The following is a 26,309-nucleotide window of genomic DNA, read 5'->3' as shown; positions in this document are numbered from 1 at the left end:
GAGCTGGGCCGCCTGAGGCAGGCAGCGCGGGGGCAGCCCCGAGCAGGCCCCTCCTCTAACGGCCGCTGACTCTCGGCGCCAAAATTCAACCGTTGGAGGCGGCTGGGAGCGGCGCCGGCGGTGAGGCACCGGGGCTTGGGGAGGGGGCCCGCCCGCGGCCGGTGCGCGGGGCCCGGCTGATTCCGGCGTCAGAGCGACCGAGCCAGCGAGGGCTCTCTTGCCAGGGGCACCCGTGGGGCTGTGGGGAGGCGCGGCGAGAACATCGGGGCAGGCGCCATGGCGGCGGCAGGGGCAGGGGCAGGGGCAGGGGCAGGGATGGGGCTGTGTTCTCGGCGCCGAAGCTGTCGTTTTCCTGGGCTTCAGCCCTCCGGTGCGGTGGGGCTGAGCAGGTAGCAGTCCTGAAGGCTGGAAAGGGAGGCTCCCCCTCTGCTGGGTTCTGGAAGGTCCGGGCCTTTCCCTTTCCTTCGTTGGCTGATGGATTAACGGCTAGCTTTGTGAGAAACCAGGGTTATGCCACAGCCTTCATACAAATGTCGTGACGAACGTTGTGTAAAGTCACGTCGCTTAAAACAGGTTATTGTTGGGATGCTTCCTGGATCAGGGGTCTACTTGGAATTTTCCGTTTATAGATGCATAATCTTTTTGTTGTAAAAGGCATGTGTTCTTTCCATTTTCTCACACATTTAGCTGTTTGTTTGGCATGCAGTATGATTCGTTTGCTTCTTTTTTTTTCTTTTTTTCTTTGAAATCTGCAGGATTATAAGCCAGATACCTTTCTTCATACTCTTGGGAGGAATACTTTGCCTGGTCCCTTAGGAACATAGAGAAGATGTACATCAAGTCGATTGTTCTTGAAGGATTTAAATCCTACGCTCAGAGGACGGAAGTTCCTGGCTTTGACCCATTATTCAATGCCATTACTGGCTTGAATGGTAGTGGAAAGTCCAATATCTTGGACTCAATCTGTTTCTTGTTGGGAATCACCAATCTGTCACAGGTAAAGAGAGAGGGTGTATTTAAGAAAGGTCTTTCTTTTGTCAGCAACGTTTCATATTACTTTCTTGAGTAATCTCCGATGGAAGACCTGAAGGGGTGCTTCTATCAAAAAAAATAGTTTTATTTATTTGAGTTTTTCATTGCATAAAACTGTGTCTCTGTCATTCTTCCTCATTCTTACATTAAGATTGAATTACAATTTCATCAATATATTACAGTAGCTCGAAGTATGTCGTTTAGAACATTAGACTAAAAATACACACTTAAAAGGTAGCAGCCTCAAGCCGAAGATCTTTTGCAGCTAAAGGCACTAACTTGTTTATTTGTAATAAACTTTTTCACTTCTGGATTGGATCTTAAAATTTGGCCAACTGGTTCATCAGAAGAAAATAAAAAGCTGTTTTTCATGCAATGCCTGCTGTTTAAAAGATGATGTATCTGCTTTACTCTCTTTAAAAAACATTTGTGTGCTCTGAGGTAAATTTGAATCTCTGCCTTCAGGTGATTTTTATTATTTTATGATTTTATTATTATTATGAATAATAAATGCTCTTTAAGTAAACGTACTGGTGACTGAACTAAACATCTGGCTTTTTTTTTTTTTTAAACATGTATTCAGTTTTTGTTAGGAGTCTCATGCAAAAAGAGTTAGCTGGCTCACTAAAACTAGACTGGCGCACTCTTTACAATGCTAGCACCTTGCAGCTCCCATATGTCAGTCTCTCACATGAACTCTTAAATCTACAGCTAGATCTGCATTTTCTTCATTCATTTCTCCAAAACCTACAGTAGTGCACTGAAGCTGTGTAATGAATTTCTTTCAAGATTGTATTTATCTGTTGCATGGATTTAGGTGCGAGCTTCCAACTTACAAGACCTAGTTTATAAAAATGGGCAAGCTGGAATTACTAAAGCAACTGTGTCTATTACCTTTGATAACTCTGACAAGAAACTAAGTCCACTGGGATTTGAAGCTAATGATGAGATCACCATCACTAGGCAGGTGAGTCTTTAATATTGCTTAGTAACCTTTATACATTTTCACCATGTTCAACAGAGTGACTTTTCAAGAAAAAAAAAAATAAGGTAATTTTTAAAGTCCTTGAGTTTTTGCAGTTGAGGCAATTCATCTACAGTGCAGTTAGTAAGACAAACTGTAGAAGTAGATCCAGTGTGCTAGATAAAAAAATTGGAATCACTTGGGAAACTAATTTAATATTGTTAAATGTATTATAGCAATAATATTTTCTACAGACTTGCGCAGGAACTTAATAATAATGAAACAATGTTCCTAAAGCAAGTTATAATTTTTTTACTTCGTGGCTTTTTCTTTTGCTTTCATCATTTCCTCTTAATATCTGAACCGTGTGTTAGATTTGGTCTCCAAGAGCAAAGGAACGTTTATCTTTCTGTTTTTTCCAACCTTAATGATTCTATGATTCTATGAAGATGTCTCCCAAGTTTTAAAAAAAAAAAACTTGTGGAGTTTGGAGATTTTTTAGTCAATATTGCCTTCAATGACTGATCTTTCTTAAGTTTTTGTTAGATATTTTAAATGTCTCTTTAGTCCAACAAGATCTGTTTTGGTGTTAGAATAGAATCATAGAATCATGGAAAAGACCTCTAAGATCATTGAGTCCAACCGTCAACCCAACACCACCATACCCACGACACCATGTCCCTAAGCACCACATCTACACGTCTTTTAAATACTTCCAGGGATGGTGACTCAACCACTTCCCTGGGCAGCCTGTTCCAAGGCCTGACCACTCTTTCAGTAAAGAAATTGCTCCTAATGTCCAATCTAAACCTCCCTTGGCGCAACTTGAGGCCATTTCCTCTCGTCCTATTGCTGTTACTTGGGATAAGAGACCAACCCCCACCTGGCTACAACTTCCTTTCAGGTAGCTGTAGAGCGTGATGAGGTCTCCCCTCAGCCTCCTCTTCTCCAGACTAAACAGTCCCAGTTCCCTCAGCTGCTCCTCATAAGCCTTGTGCTCCAGGCCCTTCACCAGCTTCGTTGCCCTTCTCTGGATGCGCTCCAGCACCTCAATGTCCTTCTTGTAGTGAGGGGCCCAAAACTGAACACAGTATGTTTTGTATAGTATGCATATGCATCTGTATGCAAAGATATAATATATAGGATTTGCTCAGATTTCTTATTCTTTATTACAGTTTATATTCTCATAATGTCAAGTCATTTTTAAATCATTTAAAGTTTCTTGCATTTCTTTTCCTTCTCCAGGTTGTCATTGGAGGTAGAAATAAGTATCTTATCAATGGTGTGAATGCTACCAACACTCGTGTGCAGGATCTCTTCTGTTCCATTGGACTCAATGTCAATAACCCTCACTTCCTCATTATGCAGGTATTGTGTGTATCTTTATAAAATCCAGAAAGAATAGAAGTTGCACTAAATTTCAGGCAGGATAGATAGTGGAAGAACATTTAATTTCCTAATCAGAAAAAAGCAACTTCTTAACAAGTAAAAATCAAATGTCTATTAAGTCGTTCAGATTTCCAGTACAGGCTAGTTTGACCCTAAACCACATGTCTTGTAGCACAAGACCTTATGTAGCCCTCATGTAGCAAGCTTTTTCTAAAACATATTCCAGTTTTATTTTCTCTTTTGTCTCTTTAACAAATAGGTGTTGCTTTTATTATTATGCTAAAAAGGCAGAAATTTTCTTTTCTATTATGTGTGTTCCTTGTTAGGCAATATTTTGAATGAAGTTGATGTACTTGCCACCTTAAATCACAATTAACGAAGAGCTGACTGGTTGAAAAGACCCTTATAAACATCAACACAGGGTCTAGACAAATCCCTGAAACATTTGCAAGGAATAATAAAACAGAGCAGGATTTACTGTTTCAAATGGAACTGTCCCAGCTTGCCAGGGGGAGAGAGGAGGAGGGGCAGTTTTGCGCTTATTCTACTTTTCCCTAGTTACATATGAGCTAAATCTCCAAAAAGCCTGTTTATGATTAAGAGCTTATTCAACATCAGCAACTCAGTAAGACTCTAAACAAAATTGCACATTACTCCTATAAGATGTAGTCAGGAATGTGGACGACGAGCCTAAGATAAGATACAAGGGCCATTTCAAGCTTGCTGCCTGAAGAAGTGACTTGTTTAAAGAACAAAAAAATTGAGTAAACTAGATTATCCTTGTAGAAAAAAAAATTATGTTTGAGCTTGTAATATAACATATAAAAATGAGTGGGGTATTCTGGGTTTGGGGTTTTGTTTTGTTTTTTTTTACTATTGCATGGTACACACCACCATTCTCGTTTTATCTTTCTGACACCAGGGGCGAATTACAAAAGTTCTAAATATGAAGCCACCAGAGGTAAGAAAGTTCTGGGAGTTTTTTGTTCGAAGTTTTACTGATTTGTTTTCAATGACAAGAATCAATATTTTGGAGGGGAGACACAAAAAAAAAAAGGGTATTGGAGGGACATGAGATGTTCAACTCGGTTCTGAGCTAAACCTATCTAACATAAGAAAAAACATTAAGTTTCTGTCTCATTGCTTTATTAGATTTTAGCTATGATTGAAGAAGCAGCTGGTACTAGGATGTATGAATGCAAGAAAATATCTGTCCAGAAAACCATAGAGAAGAAGGAAGCCAAACTGAAAGACATTCAAACGGTACTACATGTTGGAAAGTATACTTTCTTTTGTATTTGTTAAAGATAACTGAGTAACTAGTGTAGTGTGGTTTTAACTTGTAGAATATTTCATTTCTGCACCTGGAACTAGGTATTCATGCTTAGACATGTAAGAGTTTTAAAAATCTGAATATAAATGTTCTGGTTTGTGTTTCAGGTCTTAAATGAGGAGATCACTCCAACTTTACAGAAACTGAAAGAGGTATGGAAAAATTAGAGGAGTGGTAAGGCCCTTAAAGTACTGAAAAAATACTTTCAGCTACTCTGAACTAATATGTGATGGCTAAAACAATAGCATGTTTTCAAGCTTTGTAGAACCTTTTAAGAGAGATAAAATTTATCTTCTGTCCAAATACAGAAAATGTCCAAATACATTCAGGACTTCCAGGAAATCTTAAAGGGGAATGTAGGGAGAAGGAAGAAAACAAGAGAACTAGATAAAAATGGAAAATAAAAACATATCTTGGTTCTTAAAAAAACTTGTGTCAAGTGATATTTCTGCTGTACAATCAATTGTGCAAGTATTGTTTTACCTAAGATTTTCCTCAGCAGGCCTGCAATGTAGAATATCGAATATATTACTTAACGTGGAGAATCTTTCCTGTTATCTACAAATAATAATGTTAGTAGAAATGCTTAGAGGATTAGAAGATATTATTTTTCCATCAAATTTTAAAGGGTTTTTTTATTGGTGTCTTTTCAGGAACGAGCATCCTATCTAGAATACCAAAAAGTAATACGAGCAATAGAACATTTAAGCCGACTCTGTATAGCTTATCAGTTTGTTTTGGCTGAAGAGACAAAGGTATCCTCCGCTGAAGTATTAAAGGAAATGCAGGCTAATGTAGAGAAGCTTCGGGAATCAATGGCTGAAAGTGAAAAGAAGGTGAAACAACTTAATGAAGAAATAGCGGAGATGGAAAAGGAAAGGGATAAGGTAAGTGAGAACAGAGTCGTGCTCATCTGAATTTCTGAATACAAAGAGTTATATGAGAAGGGAATTATTTTTACGGATAAAGTACCCTTGAATTTTTATCTTCTTCTGGTGGATTGTTTAGATTATACACTGCTCATTGTCATTCTTGGCCATTGTCTAAAAGACATCCATTTAAAGTTTTCATTTGTCTGAAATGCTTTACTTCCAATTGCTGTAAAAGAGTAATAACTCAAGAATAGAAACTGTTTGCCCTCATGTTTCCACTCTGTGCATTCAGTGGTAAGTTTTGCCAGAGATTTTTTTCCTCCCTTTTTGTTGATATCTCGAAAGAAATACACTTTGGGTAGGAAACTCGTGTTCAACAAAAATCCGTACTGATCTCAGTTTTGGGGGCAGTAAATTTGGTTAGGTATGGGATGGCCCATAGGGTCTTTGGATGCCTAAATGCAGCTTTTGCTCAGGGACTGTGTCCCATGATACGGGATGATGTGGAGCTTCAGTAGTGGCTTCAAGTTAGTTTGATTTTCAGAGGTAAGAGATGTTCTGACCTGTTTGGATTGCAGTCTAACTGCCTGTTTGATCAGATATTGATCTCTTCTTCTACATATAGCTGTAAACAGAATATGAAATATTACAAATACTGTATCAGTTTCTTAAGCTAAATTAAGTTCCCATTATTTCTGATTGTAGGAAGTTGGTGGTACGCTCCGTTCACTGGAAGATGCTCTTTCAGAAATTCAGAGAGTTCATACTAAAGCACAAAGTGCCCTTGATCTCAAGAAGCAAAACTTAAAAAGTGAAGAGAATAAGTACGAAGAACTGGTTAAAAGTATGCAGGAGGTAAGACCTTTGTATATAATTTTCTTTAAACACTAAATTAATCCTATTATTGGCAAGAATTACAGGAAAGCAGAAACAAATGGTGAGGACATTGTTTGATTTGTGCGGCATAAGTAGTAGATTCCCATTAGAAATAAATGTGATGCATATACAAAGAAAGTGCAACTCTCTATGGTTGCCAACCTTCTATTAAGCACAGGAGAGATCCCTATAGCTTCAAAAGTATTATGCTCTCTTGACATGTGGCATTCTTAAAATTAAAGGAGAAATTTCTATATTGCGTATTTCTGACTGTTGATGGGGTTCTTTTATGTGAGAAGAGCACTGAAGAATACTTTACTTTTTAGATATTTGGAAAAAAGAGCTATTTCTCCTAGTTCTTGGGCAGTTGTCATCTCTTCCTGTATCTAATCTTTCTGTGGATCTTCAGTGCACTCATGGTACAAGTACACATTTGAAAACACGCAAAGACAAATTGTAAGATCACAAAATCTGACAAAGGGTCATAGAAATCTAGGTGATGAAACTGCTCATAGCTCCTCATCTAAACAACATGAATTTAAAGTTAATGGGACTCAGGTTCTCTCTTTCTTTTTTTGTTTTTGTTCTTTGTTTTGCTGAAGGATTCTAAAGCATTAGTGTCAAAGGAGAAAGAAGTAAAGAAGATAGAGAAAGAACTAAGTGCTTTGCAGGAAGCAAGTCAAAAAGATGCAGGTGCTTTAGCTGCAGCACAACAGCATTTTAATGCTGTGTCTGCTGGCTTGTCCAGCAATGATGATGGGGAAGAAGCTACTCTTGCTGGGCAGATGATGACTTGCAAAAATGAAATCAGCAAAGCAGTAACAGAGGCTAAACAGGTAAGAATAAAAGCTCTACTTGTCTCAGACCAGCCTTCCTACTTCTTTTGAAAATTGTCTGAAAAACAAATGACACACTCTTGAAAGGTCAGTGAAAAGATTTGCAGAATATCTATGCAAGATATTTTATGAGTTGGCATATGCATTAAGGTGACTTTTTGATAAAACAGGTAATTAAAAAAAAAATCCTTGCATAAATATAGACAAATAGGGAAAAGCTATAATATTGCTGTGAAGAAGAATAGAAACTGGCATTTGAGACATAAAGTAGGACTCACAGTACTCAAATGACTGACAGTATTGAACAGGAAGAAATTAAGACTGCTGTCATGATACGCATTGATACTACAGAGATTTCTACAGTAAAACTTAATGAAATCAAAATAAAGATGCCTTAGACTGAGAACTCAGTCAGAGAGTTCAGAAGAAACTGTTTTCTCCTCAGTTAAATTGTGTGCTAGTCACACAACTGAAACAGATGCCACTTCTTTTGTCTTAAGATAGGAGACCTCTGCTGGGGTAGTTCTCATGGTGGAATTTAAATTTTCAAAGTTGAAAGTGCACCTTGCTTGTCTCGCTTAAGGAAAAACTTTTTTGGGGAAAATAACAAGGACAGCTGAGTCCTACATTATTTTACCTTTGTTTCTTCTCGGACTCCGTTCATGTGCTAATATGAGTTACTGTATCCAAATACATGGTTTATGTTTTTATTTCCAAATTACCTGTGCCCTTACTTTCAAAAGCCAAGGCTGCTTTTTAGCATTTCTGCAACCAGTGGAAACTTTTACAAATTGTATGAGCACCTTGTTAGTGTAAGTGTTCTAAATCTGCACCTGCAAGATTTTCTTTGAAGATCTTCTGGTTCCATATTTTCTTATTCATTACAGGCTCAAATGAAGTTGAATTACGCACAGCAAGAGTTAAAGACAAAACAAGCTGAAGTTAAAAAGATGGATGGAGGCTACAAGAAAGACCAAGAAGCACTTGAAGCGGTCAGAAAAACAAAAATAAAACTAGAGAACCAAATGAAGCAGCTGAACTATGAAGGTCTGTGCAGACTTCTGGTGCATAATTTTGGGCAATCTGAAAGATTCACCTGGAGACCCCAGGTGTCCACCACGCCGCTCCATCACTCCACTCCTCAACTGGACAGGGGAGAGAAAATATGACAAAAGGCTTGTGGGTCGAGATAAGGACAGGGGGATCACTCAGCAATTACTGTCACAGGCAAACCAGCCTCAGCTTGGGAAAATTAATTTATTACCAATCAAATCAGAGTAGGATAATGAGAAATAGCAACAAACCTTAAAACCCTTCCACCCACCCCTCCCTTCTTCCCGAACTCAACTTCATTCCCGATTTTTTCCTACCTCCTGACCCACAGCAGCGCAGGGGGACAGGGAATGGGCGTTGTGGTCAGTTCATTATGCATTGCCTGTGCCACTCCCTTCTCACACTCTTCCCCTGCTCCAGCATGGGGTCCCACCCATGGGAGACAGTTCTTCACGAACTGCTCCAGCATGGGTCCGTTCCACGGCATGCAGTCCTTCAGGAACAGACTGCTCCAGCGTGGGTCCCCCACGGGATCACAAGTCCTGCCAGGAGCCTGCTTCAGTGCAGGCTCTCCATGGAGTCACAGCCTCCTTCGGGCACATCCACCTGCTCTGGCATGGGGTCCTCCATGGGCTGCAGGTGGATCTCTGCTCCCCCACGGACCTCCTTAGGCTGCAGGGGCACAGCCTGCCTCACCATGGTCTTCACCATGGGCTGCAGGGGAATCTCTGCTCCAGCGCCCCTCCTTTTTCATTGACCTTGGTGTCTGCAGACTTGTTTCTCTCACGTATTCTCACTCCTCTCCTAGCTGCTGTTGTGCAGCATTTTTTACCCCTCCTGTGATATGTTATCATAGAGGCACTATCAACATCACTGATGGGCTTGGCCTTGGCCAGCGGCAGGTCCGTCTTGGAGCTGGCTGGAACTGGCTCTGTCGGACACGGAAGCAAAGAAAAACAAAAAGATTTACTCTCTGCTTCCCATCAGCAGGTGATTTGCGGCCACTTCCTGGGAAGTAGGGCCTCGGGATGTGTAGGCTGGTCTGGAAGACAAACACCTTAATAATGAATGCCCCCTCCCCTCCTGCTTTCTCTTAGCTTTTATTGCTGAGCACGACTTCATATGGTATGGAATATCGCTTAGGTCAGCTGTCCTGGCCATGTCCCCTCCCAGCTTCTTGCCTACCCCCAGCCTACCGGCCTTTGGAGGGCAGGTTGGAGAGACAGCCTTAATGTTGTGCCAGCACTGCTCAACAGTAGCCAAAACACCGGTGTGTTATCAGCACCGTTCTACTAGAAATACAAAGCACAGCACCATGAAGGCTGCTATGGGGAAAGTTAGCTCCATCCCAGCCAGACCCAATACAAGAAGGAACTGAAAAATCAAGTATGCTTGGTTTGTGCTTTTGTGCACAAAGAAATTTCTCTGGTCAAAGCTCTGCAAGCTCTTGTCTTTCACAGAAAATAGTTTAAAATAATTTGATTTTATAAACCTTAGGCCAAATCCTTTAAAGTTTGATGGAAAATTTAATTTCCATCTAAAATTTAGATGAAAAAAGTGACCAACCTCCATATTCCTTCCTGGTTTTCCCTACCTAAAACACTTCTTAAAGTTTGTTTCATTCCAGGTAAGATTTGTTGCAGAAGCTACTCAAAACTGTAAATTGATATTCCAGAATGACATTCAGAGAAGCACATTAGACTTTAAATTCTTTCTTTGCGTGTTTGGTATTGTGATGGTGTTGATTTGTATAAACTGGAAATTTACAAAGAATTTTAGAAAGCCTTTCAATTAAATATTCTCTACATATATGTAGATAATTAGCATAGCATACCAATTTTTAAGCTAATAGATTTCTATGCTCTGGGTGTTTGTCTACTGCTTGTGTTCAACTCTTAAGAAGAGAAAGAAGAAGCCCTTTTAGCGAAAAAGAAGGCATTGACTCGTGACATCAGCCGACTGAGAGAATTGTATGAAAGCTTAATGGCAAAGTTTCCCCATCTACAGTTTGAATACAAGTAAGACCTGTGTGATCCTAAAAGACATTTGAAAGTGCTTTTTGGGGCATTTTATCCATGGCTTATGGGACTTAGGGGAGTTATGAGAATATAATCCCATCAATTGCTTAGCTGTTGCTTTCTTTTTAGTGCCAGCAAACAATGACTATCTTGCCTGCCATGCAAGTGAAGGGGGGAAGGGAGGGAAGTCAAGAAATGTTAACTGAATTAATGGGCAGCAGGGAAGGTGATACACTCATTCTTAAATGACAGCCTTATCAAAATCACTGGAATTTAAAAGTCTTGTGTGATGGTGTTTGCAAGCCATAACTCAACTTCAGTAAAAGTTTAGAACTTCAGTTCTGAAACCATAGAATCCAAAGGTCTGAACTGCAAAAACATGTAATCATTACTTTTCAGAGTCCTACCTGAGGACTATGAGTAGACTTGCTCTGTGGAGGTCAACATTGTATCTGTCTCCACCAATCAAATACATGTATCCCCAGATTCATTGGCTTCTGTAATAATCAGTCTGAACATATTCCTATAGCTGTGCTAATAACGGGACCCGTAGTAAAAATCAATTGAAAATTGCATGAACAAATTGTACCAAAATCAGGAAGAACATTCTTCTAATGTCTTTGTAACTGACTATTGGGAAGCCTCTTGCCCTGAAGTATTTAATTTAACCATTTTCTGTGTTTTTCTTCCTGATAGACTATAGAACTTCTTACACCAATATAATAAGCAGTATGAGTTTTTAAATATAAATCTTTTAAGATGTGTGGGAGAGAAACAAACATGATTATTATAATATAAATTTATTTTAAGACATCCAGAAAAAAATTGGAATCCAAACCATGTGAAAGGCCCTGTTGTGTCTCTCATCACTGTGAAAGATCTGTCCAAAGCAAAAGCCCTGGAAGCGGTGGCTGGAGGGAAACTCTATAACATTATTGTGGACACGGAGGTATGTTTATTATTTTAATACAGAACTCTGAATGTTGAGATGAATCGTGATTCAGGGTTAGCGAGCATGTGTATTGTTACTGAATGCTTAAGAGGTGGTTTGGACCCATGTACAATTTTAAATTAGGTCAAGAGAGTCATGCATAGTTACTGGCAACAATATATTCCACTTGCAATGCGCTATTGTCTTACTTTACAAAATCAGTGTGTATTCATGTATGCTTTGTAACTCTTCTCATTTGAGGTTACTGGCAAAAAGCTTTTGGAAAAGGGTGAACTAAAGCGTCGATACACCATCATTCCACTAAACAAAATTTCAGCCAGGTGTGTTGGACAAGACACGATCAAGTTGGCCCAAACCTTGGTATGTAAATAAATACATGATTTACACTATTTTGCTTGTGTACCTTTTTCGTTTTGTTTCTTTGCTAAAAACATGGGCTTCTTAATGGCTGTACTAGTAAGAATTTCTATAGGGTTTGAGGGTATCTTGATTTTATTTTTTTTCTTTGTATCCTTTCAGCTATGCGATGTTTAAATGGATATTAATTATTCCACTTTTAACTGAAATTGTTTTGAAATGTGATAATGTTTTTAGAAAATGTTTTTCTCAAAAGAAAACAAATTAAATTTGAAAATTCCTATAACTTAAGGCATACTAATTGCATTTAATTTGATTTCTAGGCTGGTCGTGATAACCTGCATTTAGCCCTTTCTCTAGTTGGATATGAATCTGAACTGCAGAAAGCAATGGAATATGTCTTTGGAACGACACTGATCTGTAATAACATGGATAATGCTAAGAAAGTGACCTTTGACAAAAGGATAATGACGAGAAGTGTTACACTTGATGGCGATATGTTTGACCCCCAGGGCACTCTGCATGGAGGCAATTGCTGGTTTTATTCATAATACTACTGTGTGTCTGTTGATTTGTTTACTGCTCTGCATGTTTTTTATAAAAATGAACAGTAACCTTTTTGTTTAGACCCGTACTGGGGATAATATGATCTGTTTGAGCAAAGATTTGTCACTCTTGAGCTGAAAGAAGATTGATTAGATTAAGAAAATACTATTTGCATAAAGTGGTTTAGATTTTAAATACTTAAATCTTATTTGGCTATATAATCCTCCTGGAGGGAGAAATGCTTTGAATTCAAACACTTTTTGAAGTAATTAATGATTAATTTGAGGTAATTTCATAAATAATGAGAAGTTAGTTGATTTCACAAGAAATGCATGTGTAGTATTCAAAGTCTGTAGAACTAAATTCTATAACAGAGTAGGTAGCCTTTTCCACTGAGAACTACTGCAACTTTAGCCTAGCTACCTTTCTGTTTTGTAACTAAAACAAGTCATCATCCTGCATCATGATTAACGTTTAGAATTTGCTGTTTGCTAGTGGTGAATCCCCTAGTCTACTTCCAATTAGCTTGGCTTTGCTTTTTTTTTTCACTGAACAGGTGCGTGCTCACAGGCTGCACCAATATTGTCTAAACTTCAAGAAATGAAAAACGTTGAAGTAGAACTCAAGACAAAGGAATCTGAACTTGAGACTGTAGAGAATGAGCTGGCAAGCTTGAAGAATGTTGCTGAAAAGTAAGGTTTGCCTTATAAAATGTCTATCATTTCTCTTATGTGACTGAGTAGATGTAATATAAAGAAGTATTTTTGGAGGGCATAGGGCCTGTTGGTAATATAATATGCAGAAGATTATTCCCTTTCTCCCTCTCCCCCCCAATTTAATTTTTAAGTGCGGCAATCAGCAAGCAAATTTAGTTTTTGGATAACACATGCAAGAAAACTTCATTGTGGGTAATACAGGAAAAAAAAAGGCATACAATGATGTACAACTGAAACCACTTGAAGTTTTTCAAAGTTTCATGAAGTCCACTGAACAATGGATCTGTTCCAGTGATATTTTGTAACACCCATACAGAATTTCAGTTTGTGATAGCTCTTATTTTTCTCCCAAGAAAATATAAAGAAACTAAAGGGGAATATCTAAGTGATACTGCTGTAAGGATTTAAATGTAGATAATTTTAAGTATATTTGATTTTCAGCTACTCAATTACTGAAGATCTTTTTAAAAGATGGAGTATAAAAACATGTTTAGTCAGTTCTGTAAAAATCCAAAAGGAGGTAGTGTTGTGTAATATGCTATCTACCAGCTGGATTTATTTTTCAAATTATTTTGAGTTTTAATAGATTTCCAGAAATATGACCAAAAGGAAGAAACGAGTTTTGCTTTTAGATATTTTTTTCTTTAATGCTTCAGCGTAGCATCTATCATGCTGCTGGTTGGAAAAACATGAACTCTGAATTGTTGCCAGATTCTATGTGTTGCATTTGTTTGTTTTTAAAATACCTTGTCAGGGATACATAACCAGGAGTTACATATATAATAAATTACATATCTACAAACTTCACAATTGCTATTAAAGAAATTATATCGGACATTCATGCATTTAAGTTTTTATTTGTCCTGTAGTCATCATTGTATCTCACATTAGAATAGAAATATAAGTATTTCTTTATCTACTTATTTCTATATCTACTTATTTCAACTTTGAAGTGCCGGGCACCCTTCATTATAGCAGTGTATATCATTACTGTCTTCAAAGGTACCGGCAACTAAAGCAGCAGTGGGAGATGAAGTCTGAGGAAGCAGAGCTGTTGCAAACGAAGCTACAACAAAGTGCTTATCACAAACAAGAGGAAGAGCTGCTTGCCCTGAAGAAAACCATTGGTGACAAATGTGTTCTTAATCTTTTAGCTGAAAACTATTTGCTGAGAATGAGATGGATATTTGGCTGTTTGAGTAGCAGAATCTTTGCTTAAGAAAAAAATGGTTTTCGCTTTGAAAATACTAGCTTTATATTTTGGTATATGTAACAAATACAGAATCACAATAGACTTGCATAGAGGTGATTCATATGAGGTTGGTCATTCTCTTGTAGTAAAGGTTATATTCTTATGAAGTGTTTTATATACTTTATAATAAAAGGAAAAATGGCTTTGCAGGGAAGTTTTAAAATTGATTTAATCCCATATTTAAGTAATCTTTGTTTTTTCCAAGACATCTGTTTCTGTAGATATTTAAGGTTAGCAATAAAATAGTTTGCGTAACAAGAAAGCATTGCGTAACAAGCATACAGCTATACTGTTTGTATAGCTAAGGAAAAATGTAAAAGGAAGCAAATGCAGCAATAAGTAAAACGTAAAGAAAAAAAGATGGACAGAAGTGATACATAAGTAGACGTAGTATTCTAGGGATGAGGTGATATCTTATTAGGTAGCCATTTAATTAATTGCTTCTTGATCATGTGATTTGGCATAGACTTGCCCCTGTCAAAAAAAAAAAAAAGGATTTTCATTAATTTTAATGACTGGTTTTCTATTTGGTGCCCTGCCAATAACTGGTAACAACAGCACACTGTCTTAGAGTAATCGTTGATATAGCTGCCTTCAGTAACTAGGAAATGTACAACCACTTTTTTCTGTTAGAGGCAAAGGCAGATTTATTTCAGTTGGAGTTCAGGATATAAATTTAAAGATAAGAGCAATGCCCAATCTCAGTACTGTACTTCTTGATTCAGCGGACTGTGAAGAGACATTAAAGAAAACTGAAGAGAGCCAAAAGAAAGCAGAAGATAAATACAAGGTGTTAGAGAATAAAATGAAAAATGCAGAAGCAGAATGTAAAAAAGAACTAAAAAATGCCCAGGAGAAACTAGATGGTGCCAAGAAAAAGTCAGACGCTTCAAGCAAAAAAATGAAAGAAAAACAGCAGGTAAAACTTAACCTTTGTTGGCAATTTTCTCAATGTCAAAAGTGGTTGCAGTAATCAGAAAGTTTGATTCTCCTGAAGCTTTAATACTGTCAGTTTTGGAACTTAATATATTACTCTGTAGTCACTGACGTAGAAATTGCTGATGCTTTTTTTTTTTTTTTTTTTGTGGGATTGCCCCCTTACTGAAGAATGGGTACTGTTAATCTGCTACAGCATTTACTATGTCAAACTGAATCTTAATTCTTTCCATTTAAGTAATAAATTTGAAAACATCTCTCTAGGAAGTTGAAGCTTTAGTTCTGGAACATGAAGAGCTAAAACGAGAACAGGTCTCCTATAAACAACAGCTAGCGGCTGCAGATAAAGCAATCAAATTCTACCAGGAGCAAGTTAATGCTATGGCAGCTGAGGTGTCTAAGACAAAGGTAAAAGTGAATACTGTGTTTCATTATCAGCGTTGATGTTACTGAAGATATGATCCCCTAAAGCACAAATTATACTGTGTATTTTGTTGTTCGGATTTTCTTGCCAGCACTCAATTATGTTTAGCCTAGATAGTTATTTTTTGGCATCGTTACCACATGTGAATTTTTTCTCCTTCTTTGCTGTGTCCTTCTCTTCTAACAACTGTCTAACACCAGCCTTTAGAAGAAGCTAATAAATGGCTCTTTGATTTGCTTTTCAGGAATCTGTAGAGAAATCACAGAAGGAGCTGGCCAAGCAAAAGGAAGTAATTGTGTTACAGGATAAAGCAATTAAAGCCAAATCTGCAGAGATAGTAAAATACAGAGAACAAAATAATGAATTACAGCTTAAGGTTAAAGCATTAGAACACAACATCAGCAAACATCAACAAGATACTGCTGATGCTGCTGCCAAGGTATTTCAGAACTGTGCTTTTCCTTGCATTTTGTGACCAAGAGTGTTATTTCCCTTGCCACATGCAAAGGAAATAGCCTTTTTTCTTAATAAGCACTGTCATATTTGGAGCTCTTGATGTGAAAAGTTTTATCCCAGGAGGAGGGGGTGGAAATTGTAAATTGTAACAGTCAGTTACTTAGCTTATCAGTATGGACTAATAGAGAGTAGATCACAGTGAGAAGGTGATCAATGAGAGGAACATTCTGATTGCATGGACAGATTGGGTAACTAATTAAAGAAACTCATCCAGAGGTTTAGTGGCAATGGGTTAGTCCAGATATAGAAAAACCTGATCCAAATAAACGTGATGGGTATATGTGAAAGCTCCCTTAAAATCTTGGTTCATCTACAGTCTTGGAAATCACATGAAGCATTGTAAAGGTATGCACCTGTGCTGCGTTGGGATAGAAGAATTAATGTTGTAGACTAATTTCAGGATGTTGATTTTTTTTTTTTTTTTAATTAATTTTCATTCACATTTGAGAAGGGAAAAAAAAAATAGCCTCAACATATCTTCTTGTTTACAGGTGACCAAAATGCTGAAAGAGTATGAGTGGATAGCTTCAGAGAAACCACTTTTTGGTCAGCCAAACACAGCCTATGACTTCAAAACTAACAATCCTAAAGAAACAAGTCAGAAGCTGCAGAAATTGCAGGAGAAAAAAGAGAAGTTGGGAAGGAATGTGAACATGAGAGCTATGAATATGCTTTCTGAGACAGAGGAGAGGGTAAACATTCTGTGCTTTAACCTTTAAAGATTGGGCAGGTGGGGTATATGGTATTATGTATAATGTAGCTTTGTATTTTCGTATGCTCTATCTCTGAATACACCAAAAATAAAACTAAATCTTCATGAGATAGCAGGAAGCCTTTTGCTAGATCTTTTATACTAATCTTGCATTTTTTAACTGTTCACTTGTGCACTAGTTTTCTAGGTTATGCATAATCTTGACTTTGGATAGCAAAAAGAATAATTTAATTCCTCCCTACCTCAGTCCATCCTAAGCTGGCAGCAGCAGCATTAGGCAAGCTTTTGTATCCTTTACAGTATCTGAGAATATGTACTTTATCAAAGGTTGCAGATCAAAAAACTCTTCATCTTCAAGCATGATAGCTTGTCTGGAATTCATCTGTGTCTTGAGACTATTCCAGGATTGTCTCAAAACTGTCCACTGACTGACACTTCAACCTTTCAAGTATTGTTTCATGATTAGAAATGGCCTCTTCTTCATATTAACATCCAGAAACATCCTTTCTCCTATGGAAAGGCAAATGAAACATGATTAACTTGAAAATTGTTGAAAATTCTACTGCTTTAATTTGCAAATAATATCCTAAAACTTAAATTCTGCATACAGCTAAATGAATGCTTTGGATTTCAATCTTGTGGTTAATGGCTATTTCATAGTTACAAAAACAATAAACAGTGAAACTGTAAGATTAGCACAAAATGTATTTGAGCACAAAGTTCATTGAAATCAATCTTTTCTTCTCATTGCACCAGTACAATGACTTAATGAAGAAAAAAAGAATTGTAGAGAATGACAAGTCAAAAATTCTTGCAACTATTGAAGAGCTTGACCAGAAGAAAACTGAAGCTTTAAATATTGCTTGGAAAAAGGTAAGACACTTGAAATCTAATCTTCACTTTTTAGCAGAGGATCAGATTTATCTTAGATTACTGTTTTGCATATTTCCATGGAAAAAAAAAAATGTCTCTTTCCAGAACAAATCTCCCTTGCCTAGTAGTTAAATTGCAAAACAACCACTTCATTTCCCCTATTTCATGTCGCTTTTGAGAATAAGACAGGAATTCTTTGAGAATTATAAAGATTCAGTTAAACCTGCAAAACTGCTTTACCATTCCCTTTTAGTGCCCACAAAAATTTAAGGAAGGTTAAGCTACTGGCATGCTGAAACCATTCTTTCTCACATGGAAGTTGGACAAAACAGTGATACAGTTTATTTTTCTTTTTGTTTGCTTAAACCAATATTTGACCAGAGTTAAAACCTTCTGGTTCTGTGTGGCTCCATACAATATGGAGCTGTGGACCTGGGCTACTGTTGCTGTCACTGGCAGGATACATAATACTGGAATAGAGAAACAGCTGATTTATGTTTCTGTTATCTAAGCACTCTGCCTTCTTACTAGTTCTCTCATATCATGAACTATAACAAAAGTATAAAATTTTCCCTTTCCCTTTCTACATGGAAAGCTCTCGACACATTCTTTTCTGCTGTACCAGGAGAACTTGTGCTTTCTGGCCTTTGAGAAGATTGATTATATCTAAGATTAAATTGCTCACAAATGAAGTATCAGTTTTAGTTATTACTGCCCGTACTCAAGACATCACTGACAAAATGGGACCTTTTCATTGCAAAATCTTGTTTGGCAAAAATTAGTGAATTGTATTTAAAAGCATCATTCCTTGACCTAGGAAATTTTAATCTACATTTACAAAGTTGCATCCCATCCAACACCCGGACATTGCTTAATCTTGGGAAGAAAAGGAGTGGGGAGGATGCCAGTGTGTGCCTCTTACAAGGTGCTTATATTTTAATAGTCCTTTAATTGGGAGAAATCGCAATTTACCAGCTAATAAATCTGAAGTAGGGTATAAACATTTCCCTGGCTGATAGCATAAAGAAGCCTTCCAATATTTCTTTCTTTTGCTCCTTCTGAAATGCTTAGTATAAGGTGTCCTATGTATATCTATATGTATCTATCTATCTTTCTCTCTATATATATATGTCCATGAGTGTTGCTTCTCTTTTCAGTACAGAGAAAATAAAAGATTCTGTATGCTAATCTTTTCTCACTATCCTGTATGTGCGGATCTTCAAGAGAGAAGAAGTCATTGAGTTAAATTGGGCAGGACATCTAAACCATCTTACCACCAAGTTTTTAGCTGTTTGTGCTCTTGATTCAGAGCATGTACGTACATCTTTTGTGTTCTGACTTCTAGGTGAATGAAGACTTTGGTTCAATTTTCTCAACGCTTCTACCAGGAGCCAAAGCTATGCTAGCAGCCTGTAAAACCCAGAATGTCTTGGATGGTCTGGAGTTCAGAGTCGCCTTAGGAAACACCTGGAAGGAAAACTTAACAGAACTTAGTGGAGGACAAAGGTTGGTGAACTTTGTGGGTTTTTTGTTCGTTTTCCATTGCAGTTGTATATATAATTGATATACCTAGCTAATTATAGTTCAGAAAAGCAAAAAATGAATCTCTTCCCTAGGCAAGTCAGGGACCCTGTCTCCTTCCAATCTGATTTAATACTGAAAGCATTATTAATTCAGTTCAGCTCAAAGAGGAATCCAATTTAGAACAGCGCATTCATTACTTGGCACATGATAACAAACAAGGTTTTACTCCATGGAGAAGTGACAAAAAAATGAACTGAGTGGTGAGAAAACTGCACTTAACTCTAGGTAGTACTGAGATACAGCTGAATTAAATGCTCCAGCCTTTGAGTTGTAATCTCAAAAATCTATATAGACAAGTTCTGCCCTGGTGTCAAAGTAGTGTCATGGTGACAGTTTTCTTCTCCAGTGATTACAGCTCCTGTTTAGGGTATGTGCTTCTTTGCAACTTCTAAGGAAAAATCTAACAAATTGAGAAGTAGCAACAGAATTTAGGAAGAGGTGAGACAGAGATATACAACCTTCTGAAGGACAGAATGCTTCAAGAACTTGTTTCAACAAGTATGTTGAAAAACAGCACTGCAAAACTCTGAATTGAAAATAGGTAAAGCAACAGCATGGTTTTAAACATCACCCAACTAACCTGATCTTCTGATAAAAGAGTAAGTAACATTTGCCATTTCTGGCAGAAGGCTTCACATTTTGAAATCAGAAGTTGCGGCAGAAGCTGTCATTCTGTCTCTTCAGAACTTATAGCATGAATCTGCTGTTGAGAGAGCGTTTTGTTACTACCAAACAATTGTTTCCGTAAGTCAAAGCCTCTCAAACAAGAGGGTAAAACATAACTTTGTTCTCTGTAGATCATTGGTGGCCTTGTCCTTGATCTTAGCCATGCTTCTCTTCAAACCTGCCCCAATTTACATCTTGGATGAAGTGGATGCAGCCCTTGATCTCTCTCATACCCAGAATATTGGGCAGATGCTTCATACTCATTTCAGACGCTCCCAGGTACGATCTTGAAACTATTGGGATCATCTGTTTATGCACTTCACTGTTTTCAGAGGCAGTCTGCCACTGAGGAGTTTCAGCTGTTCAAGTATTTTATTCCAGAGATGTGTGTTGTATTTCTAAGTTGTTTCAACTGGAAGTTACACTGATGATATGGCAACTGTGAAACTTCAAAGCATTACATTTTAATGTAAGCCGTTGCTGCAGTGGCTAAAAAAATGGTAGTAATAGGGAAGAATATCTGTGATATCATCAAGTTCAGGCATGACCCACATCCTGAAGGTTTTTGGGGGTTTTTTTGCTTTGTTTTTTTTTTCTGGAGTTCTTTAACCTGAGCTTTAAAAATATTTTAATTTTGACCCTGTTGAAATAAGCTAGTGGAAAGAATCTCTGTATCACACGTGAAAAAAATCTGCAGAACTGAAGAAACTTACTACTAGAGTGAAAGGCAGTACCCCTCTCTCTTAGGTGGTAGGACATGACCTTTCCAAATGATGAGAGAGGGGAGGTGAACATTTGTTACCAGTGTTGTAAAATAATTTGAGCAATATCTTCAGACTGTGAAAGATCCCGCATTCTTAGAAAATGCGGCAACACGTTTTCCAGATGCACCATGAACAGGTGTTCTGTGTTGTGGCCTGTATCCCAGGCCAAGCGCTGGGGTATGGACAGAGCTGTACATCGTTAGCTGCAGAAAGCGCCTGGCCTGTGGGTGTACGTTAACCTGCTTAGCACAGTCTGTTGGACTTCAGTTACGTTTAGAATGTTTTTTGAAGAATTACTGCCAAGATATTAGCCAAATAAAGTAAAAGGAATCCTCTTTTTAGAAGCCTTTTTCAACGTTGTTTAAAGCCTTTATTTGGATGGCAGCATTTACTTTAAGTTTTCTGGTTTGTTTTAGTTTATTGTGGTGTCCTTGAAGGATGGGATGTTTAACAACGCAAATGTCCTCTACAAGACCAAGTTTGTGGATGGTGTATCCACTATTGCAAGATACGACCAGTTTCAAAGCAGAAATGATCCACCTGCCCTGGAGAAAGGCGAGAAAGTACGTAAGAGTGACAAAAGAGCACCTGCAGAACCGGGAAACTTCTTCACTGGCCCTTCACGTGCAGCACAAGCTTCTTAAGCGTGCTCTGTCCCCAGTCTATAGCTAGGCCAGGAAGAAACTCTCTAATTTTAACTTTTTTTTAAAAAAAGTATTTTCAATCTTGAAATATTCCTTTATGTCTTAGCTTTCAGTTCACATCTGCACCTTATCAAGAATTGAAGTTCACAGGAGACTGTTGCCTGTACTATTAGCTAAACTTGGCTGCATTTATTCCTCTTGGTATCCCATAAGTAATTCCCATCATCCCTCTGTAAGCATTTACACATAAACCTACATAAAGAGTAGCTCTGCAAGCTCAACAGGAGGAACTGAAGCCTTTGAATGAGGAAAATCTGATGTCACTTGCAGTGTTTACAGCATTCAGAAAACCTGTTGCAAAGTGTAAACGCTGTCTCCTGTCGTCAGATGGCAGAGAAAAGTGGCATACCAATTTTTAAGCTACTGTAATTGCTTTTTAAGGAGCAAGGCAATCACCAACAATTTTACCTCCCAAGTTATTTTTACAATTTTTGCAATTTGCTGCCCTGATGTTTTTACCAATAAATATCTTAAACTACACACCGATTGTGTATGTGCTTTCCTTCCTCGCTGCTTCTCATTGAACAGTGCCTACTCAGCGTTAAATGCTTTCTCAAATTTGAACTTCCTGCTGTATTTCTCAAAGTTTGATTATTTAATTCTGTCCTCTAAACGTTAGAGGTGAGAAAATCTAAATATTTTAGACGTGGATGGTCATAACCAAATTCAGACATCTTCATGTGGTTTTTTTTTTTTCTTCCCCTCCATGTCCCTTTGTCTTCCCTCACCAATGAACCCAAATAACATTATCCCGCTGCCTTCACTGGCCAGAAATAATAACGTGTGTGTGCAGCTGGCGCTTGGACGGCAGAAACCCGGCTCTGGTCACAGCGCCGCAGAGAAGGTCTCTGCTCACCGCAGCAAGCTGGAGCACGGGAGGGGGACGCGGACCCACCACTAGCAGCGGCGAGGCTCCGTGTTTTGCGGGTGCATGGTCTGACGCGTTCGTCTTGCCAGATGGTGCTTCGGCCAGTTGGTAGCCAACATCCGTAAGGTTTGGGTTTGCTCACTCTCCTCTGCTTAGCTGATTTCCCCCCCCCCTTTTTTTTCCTTTCAGAATAGTTTAGGAATGTAAATTTAATTGAGGCTGGGTGGGGGGTGGGGGATGTGTCCATGTCTCTGGAATAGTTTGGAAATGTTAAGTTGTTGAATATTATTTAAATAAATTTTCAATCTCATGGCCTCATCTTCCACATATATGTATATATAATATATACATGGAATATAATTATACATGTAACATATTTTTTATATATATATAATATATATACACGCATCCTGTAACCCTGCCTGGTTGCAAGAGACCAAGCCTTGGCTTAAAAAACAGGTTCGCACAGTTCTCCTGGCCGGACGCTGTCGTTTGTCACAGCCACCTCCAGCCCCAACAGCTGACGTGGCAGAGCCAGTGCCACAGGGTTAGGCGAGTGGCCCGAGGGCAGGCAGGTCAGCGCAGCGCGGAACACAGAGTGCACTTTGACTTTGGAACACACGAATACGGGAGAATACTCGAGAAAAAAACACCACCACTCACTTCGGAGAACAGGTCATGCAGCTTTTATTTAATTTTGCCTTTTTGGTAAGCAGGAGGGTTTTCTTTCAGTCAGACCATTCACATACTTCGACAGTACAGATTGCAGTGAATTTGATGGAGATCTTGCAACATTAGAAAACTTCTCAATATACATCCATTTAAGCAACAGCTTGTAGGTCAGAATGCGAGTGCTAGCGTCAAGACTGCGCCCTGCACTCCAGGTATACAAAGCATTGCAGCAGCACAAGGAATGCCCGCGCTGGGCAAAGTACAGTGTGTTTTACATAGTGCAATCACTTTTAGAGGAAAAACTCTAGGAAGGCCACATCTATTTATTTATTTCTTTAATCCTGTCAAGTTTACAAATGCGAGGGGGGTAGAAATCAAACCTCTGACTGAATTAACTTTTGTACAGGTAGGTTTTGTGTATAGGCACGTGCTTTAGAGAGGAGCTCTGAATCGGTTCTGTAATCACGAGAAAGACATATTGCTTTGTGATTCAGAAAGTGTTATACCGTCTCTAACCTTCCTAACACTCTCGGCCAGAGTTGTTAATCCAGCTGTTTGTAGAGTTCCTAGAATACGCTCTTCCCTCTAGTGTAAATCCCCAATAGAGAAATTCAGGTTGCTATTGACAACGATTACAGTTATTCTACTTGCGGTCATTTGACCATATTAGGCATTGCCTCTGAATACTCCAGTCCACAGTGAAAACTCAAATTACCAGAGACGTGGAGGCCCTTGCTTTTCTGTTACTGTCACTCACCAACACGAAAAAACCCAAGTCAGACAATGAACTGCTACAGCAAAGCATCACTGGTAATATTCATCTAATAATACAAAAAAAACCAAAAGAGCACTCATGACACTACATGTCATGGTAAGCAAGTTTTTAAAGATACTGCAAAGTGATTTGCCCAGTAAAATTTTAAAATGTACACTGTGCTCAATAGTTCAAACTACACGTAAACAAAGAGCAGCTCCCTGCAACAAGGTGTAAATCAAAACGTAATAGCACCAGCTCCCAGCACCAAGGAGTTGCCCACTGACCAGTTCCAGCGTACAGTGCAATAGTGCTCGCTGAGGTTTCTGCTACACGAGAGCCACAGTGGGACAGCTCTGCCCATTTCTTGCTGACATTTTCTTACCAGGCGTGCGCAAATGACATTCCCCCCTTCCCGTGGAGAGCAAGTCAGACTAGGAGGTTGTTACAGTACCAGAAAACACTGAACGGGGAATGGCACCTGAGGGAAAAGTAGGTACTGCATACCTGATTCTGAATAAATGGGCATGGAGGAAACGTGACGTTATCTGAGCAATCCTCTCCCCGGCAGATCAGATCTGAAAGGAGCTGCAGACTGTAAGAAAAGAAACGAGCTTTCCTACACTGAAAACCATGGACATGATATCGCCCACACTAATGATTTTATTTCACCATCAGCAAAGCATTTATCCCCAAAAAGCTGTACACGTACTGGTCAGATTGTGGTGCAGTGCTAACTTTACGCTATTAGAAGTCTGTTGCTATAGTGGTCAGGTTTGTCTTTTATCTGAGGAGGGCAAAAAAAGGAGACAGGCAGCATGGCCACATCATCATATAGCAATTTTACGCCACGTTAATGCAGATTATAATCTTTCTTCTCAAGTGCAAATTAAAAAGTATTTGCTAGAAACCAGCATGACTTGGGTTGCTGAGAAATGACAGATGATTCAGTTTCTTACAAAGATTGACAAGTCTAAATCATTACAGGTTTCCAAAGCAAGAACAGGGTTACGAACAGGAAGGGAATAAAACATTACCACTATTAAAAAAACGTGTCATTGCAAACTTCGAACACTCTTCAAAAACATATCTAGAAAAGATTGTTTTCCTATTTTTTTTTCCTGCAGCTGAGGAGTGTCCATGCAAAACAATTTTGAGAAGAGCAGTGTTCCACCTGGGCACCCGCTAGGCCCAACTTTGTCCCACACAGCTCAGTAAAGTGCTCTCTTGTGCATCCTTTGAGGAAAAAAGTTCTCATTTAAAGTTTGGGAGGCCGAGGTTGCTAGCTGGGGAAGGCATAGGCTCGGTCAATCCATGTTGAGGTCAGAGGAGGAGGGAGGAGCGAAGTTAACAGTACTCTGCCTTTCGTAACTCACAGACAACAGGCTGCAAGGGAGGAGCAAGCAGGAGGAGCAGAGGTGGGTGTCAGATGAAACCCTGCCCCTGGGAAGCCACAGGAGTTGGCCACGGGCTTCATCAGGGGAAGCGTTTCATTCTTTATAGGGAACACACACTAGCTCTGCTGCAGAGTCCCGAAGATTTACTGTTTAGACACCAGGTAACACATCTCCACACACGACGTAAGTGAAAATCAAACATGCTTTTCACTTCCTGTGCTGGTGGTGTTTCAACAATTCCTTTGAAGGACAAAGGGAATCTGAGTAACATTCTTTTGCCGATTTAAAGAAAAAATAAGCATCTTGCCCTCAACATTTTTTATGTTGCACACTTCTTATAAACATTCTCGGGCAGATCGTTAGAGGTATTTACTGATAAAACAACTAACCATCAGCTTAAAAGAGTAAAAATAACATTAACGGGGAAAAGAATTTAAGGCATTTTTTATTTTGGCCAGGAATGATGCATGCTACAGAGTAATCTTCATTTTCCCACTTGGTTTTCAGACCACTGCACTTTTTTGTTTTTGTTTTACATGGCACTTTGTAGTTTGTGTTTTACAACTTAGTCAAGATTTTCAAGTGTTTTCTTCAATATAAATGCCTTCTCTTGTAGCTCGGGTCTGCTATCTGACGCCATGGTAGACAACGAACGAATGAGGTGCTCTCTGCTTTCTGGTGTCAGGCTTTCCCACTGTTGAGCTTCTGTGTGGATAAAGACAGACAGACACTGGACATGAATACCAGAATGCCAAAAAAACCAACAGGCCATCTCCATCCCCAGACAGGCTGAAAGAGTGACTGCTTCCACATCTCCCTCGCAGTCCGTACTGCTCTTCCAGGGGGAGGCAAATTCAACTGGACACTCAGGTGCATGTGCTGCCTCCTGCACGGGGAGTCACGCCTGTTTAGACTCGGCTTGATTGTCTAAGCCTGTAACATGTGAAAACAAGGGCCTGAAGAACCAAATGTTTCCCACTTCACAATTGCTTCATGTAATGTAAGATTTTTGCTAGAATAAAGGAAACACGAAGCACGTAACAGAAATCCAAAGGAAACATTTGCTACCGAACAACTGCAGACACATATGACCTTGAGACCTAAGTAGACTCATTCTCTGAAGTAAATTCTGCAAGGCTTAAATCCTAAATTAACAATTGGGGAACTAAACTTGGCACTGAAAGGGTAAAAATTACTCTTCTGCACAAACAGGAGCTCTCCCCTCTGTGGAGCTTGCACAGAA

The 26,309-nt window shown here is 38.8% G+C and overlaps 2 protein-coding genes across 17 annotated transcripts in view; one reads left to right on the top strand and one right to left on the bottom strand.

The window, feature by feature from the left end:
* Positions 1–25: 25 nt before the first annotated feature.
* On the top strand, positions 26–22,428 carry SMC2 (structural maintenance of chromosomes 2). Of its 4 annotated transcripts, XM_075137428.1 has the most exons (26): positions 26–120; positions 756–997; positions 1,850–1,999; positions 3,242–3,364; positions 4,308–4,346; positions 4,538–4,648; positions 4,826–4,870; positions 5,372–5,605; positions 6,296–6,445; positions 7,069–7,302; positions 8,190–8,349; positions 10,256–10,373; positions 11,184–11,322; positions 11,566–11,685; positions 12,006–12,210; positions 12,785–12,920; positions 13,947–14,071; positions 14,922–15,115; positions 15,397–15,540; positions 15,801–15,995; positions 16,564–16,764; positions 17,541–17,657; positions 19,003–19,163; positions 20,039–20,186; positions 21,088–21,234; positions 22,147–22,428. In XM_075137428.1, the coding sequence occupies exons 2-26, from the start codon at positions 830–832 to the stop codon at positions 22,150–22,152; spliced, it is 3,570 nt and encodes a 1,189-aa protein (XP_074993529.1). In that variant the 5' UTR covers positions 26–120; positions 756–829; the 3' UTR covers positions 22,153–22,428. The 4 variants fall into 4 exon arrangements, with proteins under 4 accessions (XP_074993529.1, XP_074993530.1, XP_074993527.1 ...); XM_075137426.1 differs by lacking the exon at positions 22,147–22,428 and having other exon boundaries at positions 27–120; positions 21,088–21,855; XM_075137427.1 differs by lacking the exons at positions 26–120; positions 22,147–22,428 and adding an exon at positions 313–573 and having other exon boundaries at positions 21,088–21,855.
* A 485-nt stretch (positions 22,429–22,913) lies between these two features.
* ECPAS (Ecm29 proteasome adaptor and scaffold) overlaps positions 22,914–26,309 on the bottom strand; it is a 66,765-nt gene continuing 63,369 nt past the window's right edge. For 12 of the 13 annotated variants that reach the window (XM_075137419.1, XM_075137422.1, XM_075137415.1 and 9 more), the window contains one exon: positions 22,914–25,771. In XM_075137419.1, coding sequence (XP_074993520.1) covers positions 25,632–25,771 — 140 coding nt within the window. In that variant the 3' untranslated portion in view covers positions 22,914–25,631. The other variant, XM_075137418.1, reaches the window with a different exon arrangement.

This window comes from Calonectris borealis, chromosome Z (assembly GCF_964195595.1).
Source record: "Calonectris borealis chromosome Z, bCalBor7.hap1.2, whole genome shotgun sequence".
Lineage (NCBI taxonomy): Eukaryota > Metazoa > Chordata > Aves > Procellariiformes > Procellariidae > Calonectris > Calonectris borealis.
This window is presented reverse-complemented; position numbering and strand designations above follow the sequence as displayed.

Bases quoted from the DNA above. Each gene is read 5' to 3' on its own strand.
- SMC2 (XM_075137426.1), top strand. From the start codon at position 830: ATGTACATCAAGTCGATTGTTCTTGAAGGATTTAAATCCTACGCTCAG. The intron at 4,649-4,825 runs GTACTACATGTT...TTTGTGTTTCAG, and splicing joins AACTGAAAGACATTCAAACG to GTCTTAAATGAGGAGATCAC. The intron at 4,871-5,371 runs GTATGGAAAAAT...GTGTCTTTTCAG, and splicing joins CTTTACAGAAACTGAAAGAG to GAACGAGCATCCTATCTAGA.